At 35.2% G+C, this 15,210-nt stretch overlaps 1 protein-coding gene across 1 annotated transcript in view; it reads right to left on the bottom strand.

Annotated features, from left to right (window-relative positions):
• LOC130218283 (gamma-soluble NSF attachment protein-like) overlaps nt 1-14,924 on the bottom strand; it is a 63,575-nt gene extending 48,651 nt beyond the window's left edge. The window contains 9 exon segments of the mRNA XM_056450427.1: nt 8,407-8,477; nt 9,384-9,450; nt 9,525-9,576; nt 9,579-9,633; nt 9,971-10,001; nt 11,930-11,947; nt 12,033-12,117; nt 14,484-14,551; nt 14,789-14,924. Of these exon segments, the coding sequence (XP_056306402.1) occupies nt 8,407-8,477; nt 9,384-9,450; nt 9,525-9,576; nt 9,579-9,633; nt 9,971-10,001; nt 11,930-11,947; nt 12,033-12,117; nt 14,484-14,551; nt 14,789-14,841 (500 nt within the window). The 5' untranslated portion in view covers nt 14,842-14,924.
• Between the last annotated feature and the right edge of the window lie 286 nt (nt 14,925-15,210).

Below are 15,210 nucleotides of genomic sequence, written 5' to 3'. Positions count from 1 at the left end.
TAAAGTTATATACTTGTATACCATCTCTATAAATGTATTTGTTTTATTTAAGATCATTTATCATTAATATTTTTCTTTATACCCGTAAAGCACTCCAGAATGTGACAGATTGATTAGCTGTAGGCTCTAGAACAGTCATCTGAAGCGTTATCATACAGTGTTATGCTGGATCATTAGTCCTGGATTTACTAACACACACTATATTTGAAGTGTTTGGACGTATTTCGGGTTTTCCTCCTGTTGAAAAACGTCATAAGAACACTGCTTAGTGGCTCAATGTATTACTACAGTGTTTTTAAAAGTCTAAACACTTTATTGATATAGTGTACAGCCAAGCACATGTGGTCAGAACACAAACGAGTCGCAGGTAATGAAGTATCAAGCGTTTCTCCTAAAGTAAAGTCTGTCTGCCAGGTCTAAGCAAAGTGCCAGCAGGTGTCTGTAGCTCCGCTCACTCTCCGCCTCTTTGCCCTTGTTTGGTATCCCGCCGTGGGTGCGATGACGCGTGAACAAAATGGCGACGGTTGGCCGCGCCTACTAGCAACTTCTTTTGCAGTGTTCAGAAACCTATGAGTGACGTCACGGATGCTACATCCATATATTTTAGTCTATGGTTATTACCCATACCTGTGGCATTATTATCATGTGTGTGTGCTTTGGTAAATAAAGTCACCCTGTGCGAATGCAGTCAGAGATGAGGAGAGAGATTAGAAGAGCAGCAATAACGTCACAGTGAGCGTAGATTTATGGAGGCGAGGCCAAAAGGGCACCTGCATTCTGTTCTGTAACTCATGATAAGGCACACCTGCACGTGCGCCCACACTCGTTTCTGATGACTTCCAAAAAAAATAGGAGAGCCCGAGAACTTCAGCTGAACTTACAGTGGACGGGGAACAAGATATGTCGTCGAGCATCACATCTGAAACAGGAAGACCTTAACTGGACATGGGTAAAGCCGCTGAAAGGGCCTGACACTATATTGATGGCGGGCACCTGAGAGATTTAAGATCCCATAAGCGGAGAAGCTGACGGAGGTGTGTAACGTGTAAATTTGGGTGGAGTATTAAGACACAGAAGTGTTATTAAACTGTCTGCTAGGCCAGTGTTTCCCAACCCTGTTCCTGAAGGCACACCAACAGTACACATTTTCAACCTCTCCCTAATCAAACACACCTGAATCAACTCATCAGAACATTAGAAGAGACTCAAAACCTGAAATGAATGGGTCAGATAAAGGAGACATCCAAAATATGTACTGTTGGTGTGCCTCCAGGAACAGGGTTGGGAAACACGGTGCTAGCCTATATTCGAGGGACACTCGAACGACCCGTCTCTGTTGTTACTGATGCTGTAACAATAAACTGCTTTGGCTGAAGACTTCGGAGATCTCAGACTGTAAGCTTTCACTTAGACGCTTCCAATATTTTGCAGACCACAATTTTTGGTCCACAACAGCAGCACTGCGATAAGGCTGTATATCAGCACTGGTGACAGCCGTGTGTCGGCTCACGGCCACGTATCTTAGTCTTCCACTCATATGTATACGCCTGTATGTTTTGCTTGTGTGTTTGTGTGTGTGTGTGTATTCTCTCTCACACTCTCTAATAAATGATAAGGATGGAGAGCTTTAATAAGGGATAGGGGGGGTTCAGCCTTTATCTCTCATATGGTGGCAGAGGTACTGTGCTGCTAGGTGGAGACACTTTTCATTTTCTCCCAAAATATAATGGAGTTTCTCCGTCCTCGTGGCTTGCTGGAATTGTGGTAGAATTAGAGATATTTGTGTCAAGTAAGCATCTCTTATGGTCTGATATTTGCTGCAGTGAGTGAGGAAATGCAGCTCATCCTCCACAGCTCCAGCAGAACAGCGTGGACACAGTCTGAGTGTCGGGCTGACACAAGCGCAGCTGGAGGAGCCCAGAGCTCAGACTGTGTCCACGCTGCTCTGCTGAAGCTGTGCAAGATGAGTGCATTTCCTTCCTCACTCAGTGTCCAATCAGACGGTACCGGCTCATCAGCTTTCTCTGACCGGGGCTTTTGATAATCTGGTGGGAGCGCGCTAACTCTTTATTTGTTGTACTTTAGTTTGCCTGTTGAGTTTATTCCTCCTGGGTAATCCTTTCTATTCTTTAGTCTTTATATGTTGGGACTGGGTTTGTGAATTTAGTTGGTGTTTTTCCACTCTATAGTGCATGGGGTCGCTGGCCGGATGTGCGTTTCTATATTTGAGGGCTTGCTGATGGTAGCTCTCTGGGCTGGAGTCTGACAGATGGAGACAGAACTTCCCTGCTCTCTTCTGGATTTCTGAGAGCAGAGGGAACCTGCCGAGTTCTGCTCTGCAAGGCTAGGTGTGCTTCTGTCAAAGGATGTTTTTGCGAAATTCCAGATGAAAGATTTCAACTGGACTTTTTCCCAAGATTCATGGTTTCTTTTAAATGTGGGTCCCCAGAGTTCACAGCCATACAGCAGGACTGGCTTTACAACACTGTCAGATATTTTCAGCCACAGTTTAATAGGCGGGTTACATTTAAAAAAGGCTTTTTTAAATGCAATAAAAAGCCCTGCATGCCTTAGCGGTCAAGTCTTTTAGGGCTTGACTCAAGTGTCCAGAAGCTGTGATTGTCAGACCCAAATAACTACAAGAGGTGACGTGGTCAAGAGTGTCTTTTTTGGTCAGTCAGACGAGGTTTTTTTTTACAAAGATCATGATCATGTTAAAGGCCAATGTTCAATCTAAGCTCAACTCCTCCAGGATGGAGAGGCTGTGGTGATGGAGACGGCAGCAGCAGATGATCCGCATACAGGAGACATCTGATCTCTCTGTCCTCCAGGCTCAGGCCAGGACTCCTCAAGTGCTGATGCCAACTGATTGATTTGAATGTTAAATAGAGTCGGGCTGAGACTGCAGCCTTGACGGACTCCTTTACTCTGAGTCGAATAATCAGTCCACTTATTGTTTATTTTTACACAACACTTGCTGCCATTATTAATGTCCTTTATTATGTCATACGGTTTTCCTTCAAGTCCACTTTGTAGGAGCTTTAGGAAAAGCCCACTGTGCTGCACCGAATCAAAGGCTTTTTCAAAATTAATGAAACAGCCGAATGTCTTCCTCGTTTCATCTGGCGGACCTGTTTTATACGAGTGTTGGAGTGTGTAAATGTGATCTGATGTTCTTTTTTTAGGCATAAATCCAATCTGACTATTATTTAAAACCTTGTTCTCCTGGATGAACCCAACCAGTCTATCATTAGTGATTGAGCAGAATAATTTGGCCAGGTTACTACTCGCCGTGATGCCCTATAGTTATTCGAGTCGTACCTCTCACCATTTTTAAATATTAGCGTGACCTTCCAAATATCTGGAAAATTCTCTCTCTCTCTCAGTTCTCAGGATCGCCCACTCCAGTATCCCATTCGTCCGTGAAGACGTCAATCTCCATTCCACCCTGTGCCGCCATCACCCTCGCTACCAATCAGGATAGGAGCTCAAACTTTAAAGGCACGTGAGCGGGGAAGCTCATTCTGCTCTGTCTTGCTTTGTCTTTTCTTGCCTTTTGTGTGTGTTTTGGCTTCTTCTTCTTCTTGTTATTATGTGCTATGCCTATGATGTTGATGTGAATTTAGAGTTTTGATTTTGGTCTTGTTCTTGCTCGCTGTCTTGTTTGTGTGTGTTACGACTGAACTTTATTTATTTATTTATTTACTTATTTATTTGTTATTGCGTATCACATGTCTTTTTCTTTGTCCCGCCTTCTTGCTGTTTTTTTTTCCTGTTATCCCATAGGCTCCCCTTACGGCGTGATTCATCTTCTGATTGGCTGCTGGTTTCGGAGGCCTGTATAAAAAAGAGCTTCCGGCAGCTCATTTGTGCTGCGATCGTTGCTGGGAGTGGAGCTCCTGGATTTCCCTTACCCCTCCGGCCGACGACCAACATTCAAACTTGTTACCATTGTTCATGTTCATGTTTACCTTAATTTTGAGAGTTTGAGCTTGTAGGGGTGGCTTGCCTATTTATTTGATTATTTTGACTATGTTTATGTTCATGTATTTTTCTTTAAATCTTTATAGGTCATTTACTTTGTAGATTCTTCCGTTTGTTATTTGGCCTGTGGCCACCCTGAAGAGATGCTCATTTAAATGTACAACTTATTCTATAATAAATCTATTCAATTACCCTCAACTGAGTGTCCGAGTTTGGTTGTCGACCGAAGGGGATCTTTTATATTAAGTTCTTATTTTGTTTGGGGAAATCCACCACCCCAACGCATTTGTCTTTCCGTTTATTATGCCCATGTTGTTTTCCCCTAGGCTTGGGGCGTAATAGTGTGTATGTGACAATTCCCTGATCTCTGGTGACAGCCCTCAGCCCTGCCCTGCCCTGCCCTGGCCTGGGATTCACTGAGTTTTCATGTCACGTGACATACACCTCGCATCACGCAGATAACTCTAATGTCTAAACACACGCTAGTTTAGAAGTGAGCAGCCTGCAGAACCACACACGTTTCAGGCACACACAATCCAGCACATACGATCTAGACAAACCATTTACGCTTACGACGGACGTTAATGTTATTAAAGTCTTCTCGGACATCGTCATCAAGATAATTTGATATATATTGTTGTTAAATATTGTACACAATAAACAATAGTGTTTACTATCTCACAAACATTACGATCGAGATGGGCGAATGGGGTGCGTCGTTTCCGACCGCCATTCAATGTAATGGACCCAACAGTTTTCTATCAGTCCTCATGACTCAGATGATCGCTCATTATTATCTGACAGAATCATTACAGCAGATACTCGTTTGCTGGCCTTGTCGAACCATCTAAATTGGACAGGTTTAATTTATACAATGGATTTATTTATCGAGACGCAAGTAATAGCAAGTTAATCTAGGCAAGAATACAGCTTTTATGTAATAAAAATCTTTGTACATGTAATAAATGTATAACATTATATTAATATTTTCCTCAAGCGATTTAAGAGTGTTTATTTTCTTAAATTTCTAATAACTTTTTTATTAATGATTTCCCACATTAAATACTACGGTAAATTAGAGTAAGCAATATATTGTTTTTAAACCATCAAGTACTGGTAATTTGTTGTAATTATACTTGCAACAAATTCAGCAAATTTACAAACAAATGAACTGTTATTAATTAATTAAAGATAATATATTACTAACAGTTGCTACTGTTTAGTAAAAATAGTAGTTTATAATCAGATAATCATTTAAGATAATCACTTTATAACTATTATATATAGTTTAAATGATTAACTATAGTAATTCATTTTAATGTGACACATTACTGTTTGCTTTTTATATTTTACAGCAAAGCGATTATAGTGATCTCTGGGCAAAGCAGAGTACAGGTAAGCCCTGAGAACATATAACACTTCACGCAAGAGGTGCCACAGCAATGATTGCAAATGGAAATGATCAACAGCTGAGAAGGGAGAAAAGCTCCAAACTGAAAGAGAATTCATGAAATCAGACCTGGCCCACAACACGTTTCATAAGTGTTAGTAAAAGGCTGCCTCCTTGTTTTCTCCAGCTTGCAAATGCTGTATTTAACTGTGTTCTGTTACCTGTAACCGCTTGTACTGTATCAGGTTAACTCTTTATATTCTCATATCTCGTCTAAAGCCACGTTGAAATGCGACGCGTGACGCTTTGTTTACAGATTTAAATGCGTTCGTGAGCTTGTGTTCTGCTGCCGTTTGTCATTGCTATGGCCACCGTCAGCCGATCCTACACACGTGCAGCGGTCAAGGGTCAGAATAGTTCAGGTTTTGCTGCTGTGTGGATTAATCCTGAATGTGTGTCGTAGTTAATAATAGAGCAATGTGCTGCTGTTTAACTACACTGCTTTTGGTGCTAAGGTGTCTGAATAACACTGTTGAGTAAGTTTTACTATGAAGCGTATTTCGGGCGTCCGCTGCGATCAGATCCTATGCCAATATTGGCGAACCGGGGGCTTGACGCTGAGCGCTGTCGACCAATCACAATAGGCTGTCGCTGAACGATTCATATGGGAGTCGCTGGGATAATTAGGTAAAATACATTCATATTACAAGACCATAAAAGTGTTTTTGACCTTACACGCATATCAGCATGTTGTTGGAGACCCATAAAACCGAAATATGACCCTTTATAATGAGTAATATGGGCTCTTTAAAATAGGCACTCTCTTCATAAATAAACTGCACAGTTGCAATCTAAACAACTGCATTCTCACCTAAAAACAGCCTCAATAGTACAACAGCTGTACTGCCAATATTCTACAAGCTGCAATATTTGTCAAACTGTGGCGACAACTGTAGGACTGCTGTTTTTATGGGAATATTGCACAGCTTTTAGCCAATCCCATTCAAGAACCAGACAGAACTGTTGTATAAACATACATACAAATAACACAAATCTTCTGTGCGTTTCTTTTCAAGCTACTTTTCCTAATTAACTTGTCTAATAAACATAATCAAGTCAGGCTACCTGGATTAACTGCATTTCAATGTATTGATTTACTGTGTGTTCATCGGTTAAGACATCGATTCTGTCTTTTGCTTAATTTTATAGACATTTCCTTATGTTTACTACTGCGATGAACTGCACAAACGTCTCGAGAAGAGCTGTATGGACTCATTTCAGATGAAAATACTATTACTATTATTATTTATATAATAAAAATAATAAGTATAACAATAATTAATTATTATTACAATTTAATATTTATTATTATTATGCTTCTATTTCTTCCAAGGTTATTGTAGTAAACCAAAACTACAAATAAAACAAAACAAAAACAACCCTCAACGTGACTGAAACAAAACAACATAAATCCTCTCCTATTTACCATTGCAATTACTTACTTTCCTCATTAAACATTGACAACAATCCCAGTCAACACTGAATGTGTTCAGTTGAGTCTACTAAACTAAATTACAACTAACTAAACTAACTCATTAAAAGTAAGACTGACACTCAATGGATAAAAATAAGCAAACACAAATAAAAACTACACTAAATACCAAAACAATCAGCTCTCATTTATAGAAATAACAAATAATATCCAGTCATTTACAAATAATATTGATTCCTAAATGTTATAGTCTATATTATTTCATCAAAACTGCTCCAACTTTTTAATACTAATGCTATTCTGTCTACTTATTATATTTGATACCAAAATACTTATTATTTGATACCAAATCTATCACTAACAACCGATCCATATGAGCATCTGCCAGATAATTAAATATAAAACATTAATACTACTACTACGACTACTACTACGACTAATAATACTAATATTAATAATAATACTAATAATACTACTACTACTACTAATAATAATACTAATATACTAATACTACTAATAATAATACTAATAATACTAATACTACTAATATTAATAATAATACTACTACTACTACTACTAATAATAATAATAATAATACTAATACTAATATATAATACTAATAATACTAATACTACTAATATTAATAATAATACTACTACTACTACTACTACTACTACTAATAATAATAATAATAATAATAATATAATAATAATAATAATACTAATAATACTAATACAAATAATAATAATACTAATATTAATAATAATAATAATAATAATATAATACTACTACTACTAATAATAATAATACTACTACTACTAATAATACTACTAATAATAATACTACTACAACTAATAATAATACTAATAATACTACTACTAATACTAATACTACTACTACTACTACTAATAATAATAATAATAATAATAATAATACTAATAATATAATAATACTAATAATACTACTACTAATACTACTACTACTACTACTACTAATAATAATATAATAATAATAATAATAATAATAATAATAATAATAATATAATAGTAATACTAATAATACTACTACTACTACTACTAATAATACTAATACTAATAATAATATAATAATAATAATAATAATACTAATACTAATACTACTACTACTACTACTACTACTACTACTACTACTAATAATAATACTAATAATAATACTAATACTACTACTACTACTACTACTACTACTACTACTACTACTACTACTACTACTACTAATAATAATAATAATAATAATAATAATAATACTACTAATACTACTACTACTAATAATAATAATAATAATAATAATAATAATAATAATAATAATAATAATAATAATAATAATACTACTACTACTACTACTACTACTACTAATAATAATAATAATACTAATAATAATACTAATAATAATACTACTACTACTACTACTACTACTACTACTACTACTAATAATAATAATACTAATACTAATATAATAATAATAATAAATAATAATATGCTCCAAAACATTTCATCACACTAACTTCTGTTGTCGAACAAGAAGTCTTGACGCTTTGCCAATGAGCTCCGCTGCTTGTCGTAGTCGCTCCTCGTTCTGGAAAACAAGTGGGAACACATACAGTTACTAGGCAATTACATACAGTTATTATCACTCAAAACTCACCAGTGCTGATAGTATATGCTCATATTACACACACACATTCACTATTTTATCAGTTTGATCCTTCAACAGTGCTTCTCAATAATTCTAACGTTTCCTCAGCCAAATATTACAATTAAACTAATGACTAAACAAATAAATGAACCTATGAATGAATGAAATGACAAATTAATGAACAAACAAACTGAAGTGCACATGAACATACCAATGAATAAATGTACAAATGAATGAATAAATGTAGAAATGAATGAATAAATGTATGCACAATTATATGAACGAATCAACGTACAAACGACTCAATCAATTAATCCAAATGTATGCATCAATATACAAATGACAACATATAAATCAATTCATACATATATCAATGAACACATTAATCAATGTACAAATAATTGATTGGATACATTTATGAATAAATGAATTCATCTACAAACCAACAAAGGAATAATAACAAATCAACTAATGAAAGAGGAAATAAATTAAGGCACGTACTAATCAATCAACATACAAATGGATGAATGAATGAATGAACATATGAATGAATCAATGTACTAATCACTGAATTAATTCATTATTAAAACTATACATATGACTATCCACATGAATGAATGGATGAATGAATGAATGACATATGAATGAATCAATGTACTAATCACTGAATTAATTCATTATTAAAACTATACATGTGACTATCCACATGTATAAATGAATGAATGAATGAATGAACATATGTATGGATAAACAAACATACAAAGGAATGAACCAACAAATGAGTGAATGAATCAATGAGTCAGAGTCTGTGTGTGTGTGTGTGCGATGCCAGTGTCATTTTCTGACCTCAAACACTGCCGCCGCCTGCTGGTACAGATGAACAGCTTTGGACAGATCCAGCGGCTCCATCAGCCTGCAAAAACAACACAGCAGCTCAGACTCTGCGCATTAACATCAGTCTGTGTGTCAGAGGAGCAGCGTACACACTTTCCAGCTCTGTCCAGGGCCATGGCAGCGGTGTCTGGAGTGCCGTTCTCACATACATCACGCTGGCCTTCTCAATGTACTGCACGGCCTCTGGCATCCTCTGCAGATCCTACACACACAGAACAACAGCTTGTGCACGATGACCCACAAAGCCACCACACACACACACACAATCATCAACATTCTGCTGCTAAATAATTTAATCCCATACAAAATAAAACTTCTTTTACTTCATATTTGTGTGTGCGCCGTTTATATTAATACCTACACACTATACGTTACATTCTGCACATGCATGAGGCTCATGTTTATGTTTGAAGTCATATGTTTAATGAATATGCATAACGTAAATAAACAATATAACTGCGTAAAGACAAACTATTTCTTAGTATGTGACGAAGCTCATTAAACAGCTCTAATCTAAAGCAAAGAGTGGACGAGCTCACCTTCAGCATCATCCCCGCCTGCTCGAAAGCCCTAAAACACAACACTACAGTTCACTACCAGCACAACACACACACATACACACACACACACACACACACACACACACACACACACACACACACACACACACACGGTAAGCAGCGGATATACGCCCTCCTGTATATTGTGTTTATCTTTGCTTGTGGTGCTTTCCGACTGTTCTGTTAATTAATAAACTCAGTCTGGAGGTTACATGCATGCAGAAGAATACACCGTATGGAGTAATTCCCTAAACAAGCAGAGCCATCCATAAGCAGAGCCATCTCTAAAGTGTCTGTGTTCTGCATCTTGTTGATATACACTATGAACATCGGCTACGCTAATTATTTTCTTTATTCTCCATTTCCACCTGGGGATACTCTTCCCGAGGCCCTCAGACTATGCAGAGTCACTGATTCTATCCAAGACCAACGACGAGATGATCCCAAGGTTTCCATATCCTGGACCAGGCCGTATCCTGAGCAGCTGCTGTGATGGTCATGGAGAGTGGAGAACATGAGACTGATTCCTGTGACGCTCCAGAGACAGACGAGTCTTCGCTGAGGCCAGCTTCCAGCCTCCGCCACTGAGACTGCAGCTCTGCACAAGACGTTTGGCCAGCGGAGAAATTAAAATGGTCGTGCCCAACTGAGCCTGGTTTCTCTCAAGGTTTTTTTTCTTCACTTCGCCATTAGTGAAGTTTTTTTCCCTCTCCGCTGTCGCCACTGGCTTGCATGGTTCAGGATCTGTAGAGCTGCGCATCGTGGATTTGCTCTTCAATATTTGGACTCTCAGTAGTGATTATTAAACCACACTGAACTGAGCAACTGAACTGAACTTAAACACTACAAACTGAACTACACTGTTCCTATTTACTGTGACCTTTTATGTGAAGCTGCTTTGACACAATCTACATTGTATAAGCGCTATACAAATAAAGGGAATTGAATTGAATTGAATTCTGCCCGTTCTTCATCCAGATGTTCTCTCCTCACCTCTAGGCGTCCTCATGTTAACTTTCACCATTTTAGGACGTTTTCACTTCAGTGAGAGGTTCCTGAGGGATCTTGCTGCAGACTCGGTGCAGATGCAATCTGAGCTGCATGCAATGCTTTTGAGTGGGCTCACCTAACCCTACCCCTCAGTCACGTCGCTAGCTCCATTAAGCGCATTGTGTCTGACATTGCATCTCTGAAATACGCAGTCTCAGCTTGCATCATTAAGGCTGCATCCAGATACTACTGACGGGTTCAGTATATCTTTAGGTGCTCATGTTATTGTGGGCCCTGTCTCCCGCGATGCAAACACCTGAGTTCTCTCTCTCTTTAGTCTTTACGCACATTGACATGATGGTACGTCACTCGCTCTCCTGAAAGTCTCTGACAAATAGAACTTTATATGTGTGTTTTACACGTGCAATCAATGTTTACACATCATTCTCCACACATAGTTGTCAACCTCTTCTCGAAGTACACCAGCAGAGGGCGCCCTTTCCCTCTAAATACATGTCTGTACATATTTAGATGCTTAAAGAGATTAAAAACAATCTTCTTCATGCCATGATGACAGCACATAATAGACTAGATATTCTTCAAGACACTAGTATTCAGCTTAAAGTGACATTTAAAGGCTTCACTAGGGTAATTAGGGTCAAGTTAGGGTAATTAGGCAAGTCATTGTATAACAGTGGTTTGTTCTGGAGACAATCCAACACTAATATTGCTGAAGGGGGCTAATAATATTGACCTTAAAATGGCTTTAAAACAATTAAAAATGCTTTTATTCTAGCTGAAATAAAACAATAAGACTTTCTCCAGAAGAAAAAATATTAGAGGAAATACTGAGAGAAATTCCTCGCTCTGTTATTAAACATCATCTGGAAGAAATAGGTGAAACAAATAAAGAGATTTCAGACTTCAGCTGTATCTGTACACACTCACTTTGCAGCATGAAAAAGTCTGGAGGATGAGTCAAGGAGAAAGAGCTGAATGCAACACAGGCTGCTGTTTAACAGGAATATGCATGAATATAGGTCAAGGATACGATCTGTTGTTTGCGTGCGCTTCGGCCTCCTGGAGATACGCATCTTTGGCCTGTTCTAGCTGTTTAGCATTTTTAAAGGCAACCGCTAGAGGAACGAGAAGAAGAGAACATCAATCATCATCATCATCATCATCATCAGAAAGAAGCTGGAGCTTTTATTCAGCGTTCATGTCATAAATCTTCATTTCATCAAATTAACTCTATCACTTGTTTTGTGGCGCAGCACATTTCACAAGAATCCACAAATACTCTTCTTCATGTCCTGTGTAATGTTATCAATGTTACAGATTGTAGGAAATATAAATCATCGTTCAATTGCCACAGATGTACCACCAACTGAACGAATGATAAATAAATACATTAATTATTACAACTGGATGGAAATGAAACAATTAATTAAGAAATAAATAGATGAATGAATGAAAAACAATTTAATTAATAGCATGAATAAATGCATAATGGGTGAAATAATAAACAAAAAAAAAGTAATTAATAAATGGATGGATAAATGAATAATGCAAGAATGAACTAATGATTAATAAATTAATGGACGAATGAATGATGAATGAATGAATGAAACCAAACAAATGGATGGATTGATGAATGAATTACAAATAAATTAATTAATAAATGGATGGATTGATGAACGGATGAATGAATACTAATGGGTGGATCGATAAACAACCAACAACTAAATACATAAATAAAAATTAATTTATAAATAAAAGGATGGATGAATAAATACACAAATAATAAATAAATATCATGAATAAATGAATTAATTAATACCTTTTGTCTGGATCAATAAACAAACAAACAAACAAATAAATAAATACACAAATAAACAAATAAATTCATGAATAAACGGATGGATTGATGAATGAATAAACAAATAAATATGAATATGAATGAATACCTTACGGGTGGATCGATAAACCGAAAAATTTAATACATAAATAAATGAAATGACTAAACAAACGAATGAATGAACGAACAAATGAATTAATTCAAAATTCATTAAATTCAAAAATTATTAAATAACATAATTAAATGTTATTATGCATTTTTAATTAATTAATTAATGCTTAAATTAACCGACAAATGAATAAAAGAATGAATGAATTAATTAATGTATATATTAATAGATGGATAGATGAATAAATAAATAACGAATAAATAAACAAACAAATGAATGAATGAATAAATTATTGAAATAAATAAGTGGAAAAACGAAAAAACAAATTAATACTTAAATAAATAAATATGAATGAATTAATAAATAGTCAATAAATCAATAATAAATGAATACATACATCATGAGTCAAGAGATAAATGAAACAATTAATAAACAAAACATTATAAATAAGGATGAATGAATACACAAAATGAAGGAATAAACAAATAAATAAAAGGATGAATGTAAACAAATGAATAAATGAACAATGATTTTTTTAAATGATCAATGAATAAATAAACGAATAAATAAACAATTCAATGGATGAATAAACAGATAAATGAATGAATAATTAACAAAACAATAAGAAGCAAATAATAATTATACAAATTAATAAATAAACGAATTAATACAAAATTTCATTTAATTCAAACAATTAATAAATAACATAATTAAATGTTATTATGCATTTTTAATTCATTGATTAATGCATAAATAAACCAACAAATAAATTAAAGAATGAATTAATTAATGAATGTATAAATTAATAGATGGATAGATTAATAAATAAATAAATAAATATAAATAAAGGATGAACGAATAAACGAATAAAAAACAAATTAATGAATGAAGATTATTGAAATAAATAAGTGGAAGAATGAAAAAATCAAATTAATAATTAAATAAATATGAATAATGAATAAATAAATCTCAATAAATCAATAAATGAATAATACATCATGGGTCAAGAGATAAATGAAACAACTAATTAACAAATCATTATAATAAGGATGAATGAATACACAAAATGAATGAATAAACAAATAAATAAATGAATGAACACACAAATAAATAAAAGGATGAATGTATAGACAAATGAATAAATGGAACAATTCATTTTTAATGATCAATGATATATAAACTAATAAATAAACAATTCAATGGATGAATAAACAGATAAATGAATGAATAATTAACAAAACAATAAATAAGCAAATAAATAATTGTACAAATGAATGAATAAATAAGCAAACAAATCAAAACACAAATGAAGGAATAAACTAACCAGTTAACAATAACAGATAAATAAATAAACTAATTACTTAATAATAAATAAATAAATGACAGCTGCACTCTGATCTGTTCAGCTCCTCTATATAGGCTACCATTTAAACGACATTTAATTAACAAATGCTAATCATTGCGCTAAACAAACATACAAACAACAACAACAAACTAAATCACGTGCTATGGAGAAGGCGGAGGAGTTTTCTCACCTGCTTTAGCGTATTCTGAAGCAGCACTGTCATAATCAGGCTTCCACTTCATAAAGCTCGTCTTTAAACTGCATTAAATAGGAAATACAGACGTTTACTGTTCATACATCGACCATACACACTCATCTAGAGAAGCTTAAAGCAGGTAATACATTAAACACGAGTGAACACGACATTTCACACGCTAGTCGGTTAATAAAGCGATTATAACTTGATATTCGTCAATAATAGACATGACAGAGGACTAAATGTGCGGTAATGCTCATTTACAGGCACTACAGTAAACATTAGACAGCTTCACTTACTATTTCTCCGCTTTGGCGATGTGCTCGTGAGCTTCGCTGATTTTCTGCGCCATAATTATTACACATATATAACTAAGTACAGTAAATAAACGTTTGTTTGTTGCTCACACGCTGGATGTGTTGTCAGCTGATGATGATGAGGCGAACGTTTACTTCCGGGTTACTACGTCATCTGCGTACGTCCTTCAGAAGGTTTTGGGCATAACCAAAAATCAATCAATGTTAGAACTGTTTTGTAGCGTCTTTGATAATTTATTATAGCAAATTTTAATAATTTTACATCTCTTCCATTTTATGGCAGATATGTTTTTGTTTTCTGCAATAGATTTAAAAATGCGCGCAACAAAGCCTACAATAAAACGCTTTTTGATCTTTAGGACAGTAATTATTATAATTTACATGACTGACATACATTATCTAAA

This window comes from Danio aesculapii, chromosome 24 (genome assembly GCF_903798145.1).
Source record: "Danio aesculapii chromosome 24, fDanAes4.1, whole genome shotgun sequence".
Taxonomy (NCBI): Eukaryota; Metazoa; Chordata; class Actinopteri; order Cypriniformes; family Danionidae; genus Danio; species Danio aesculapii.
The sequence above is the reverse complement of the archived record's forward strand: the minus strand, read 5'-3'. Positions and strand labels throughout refer to the sequence as shown.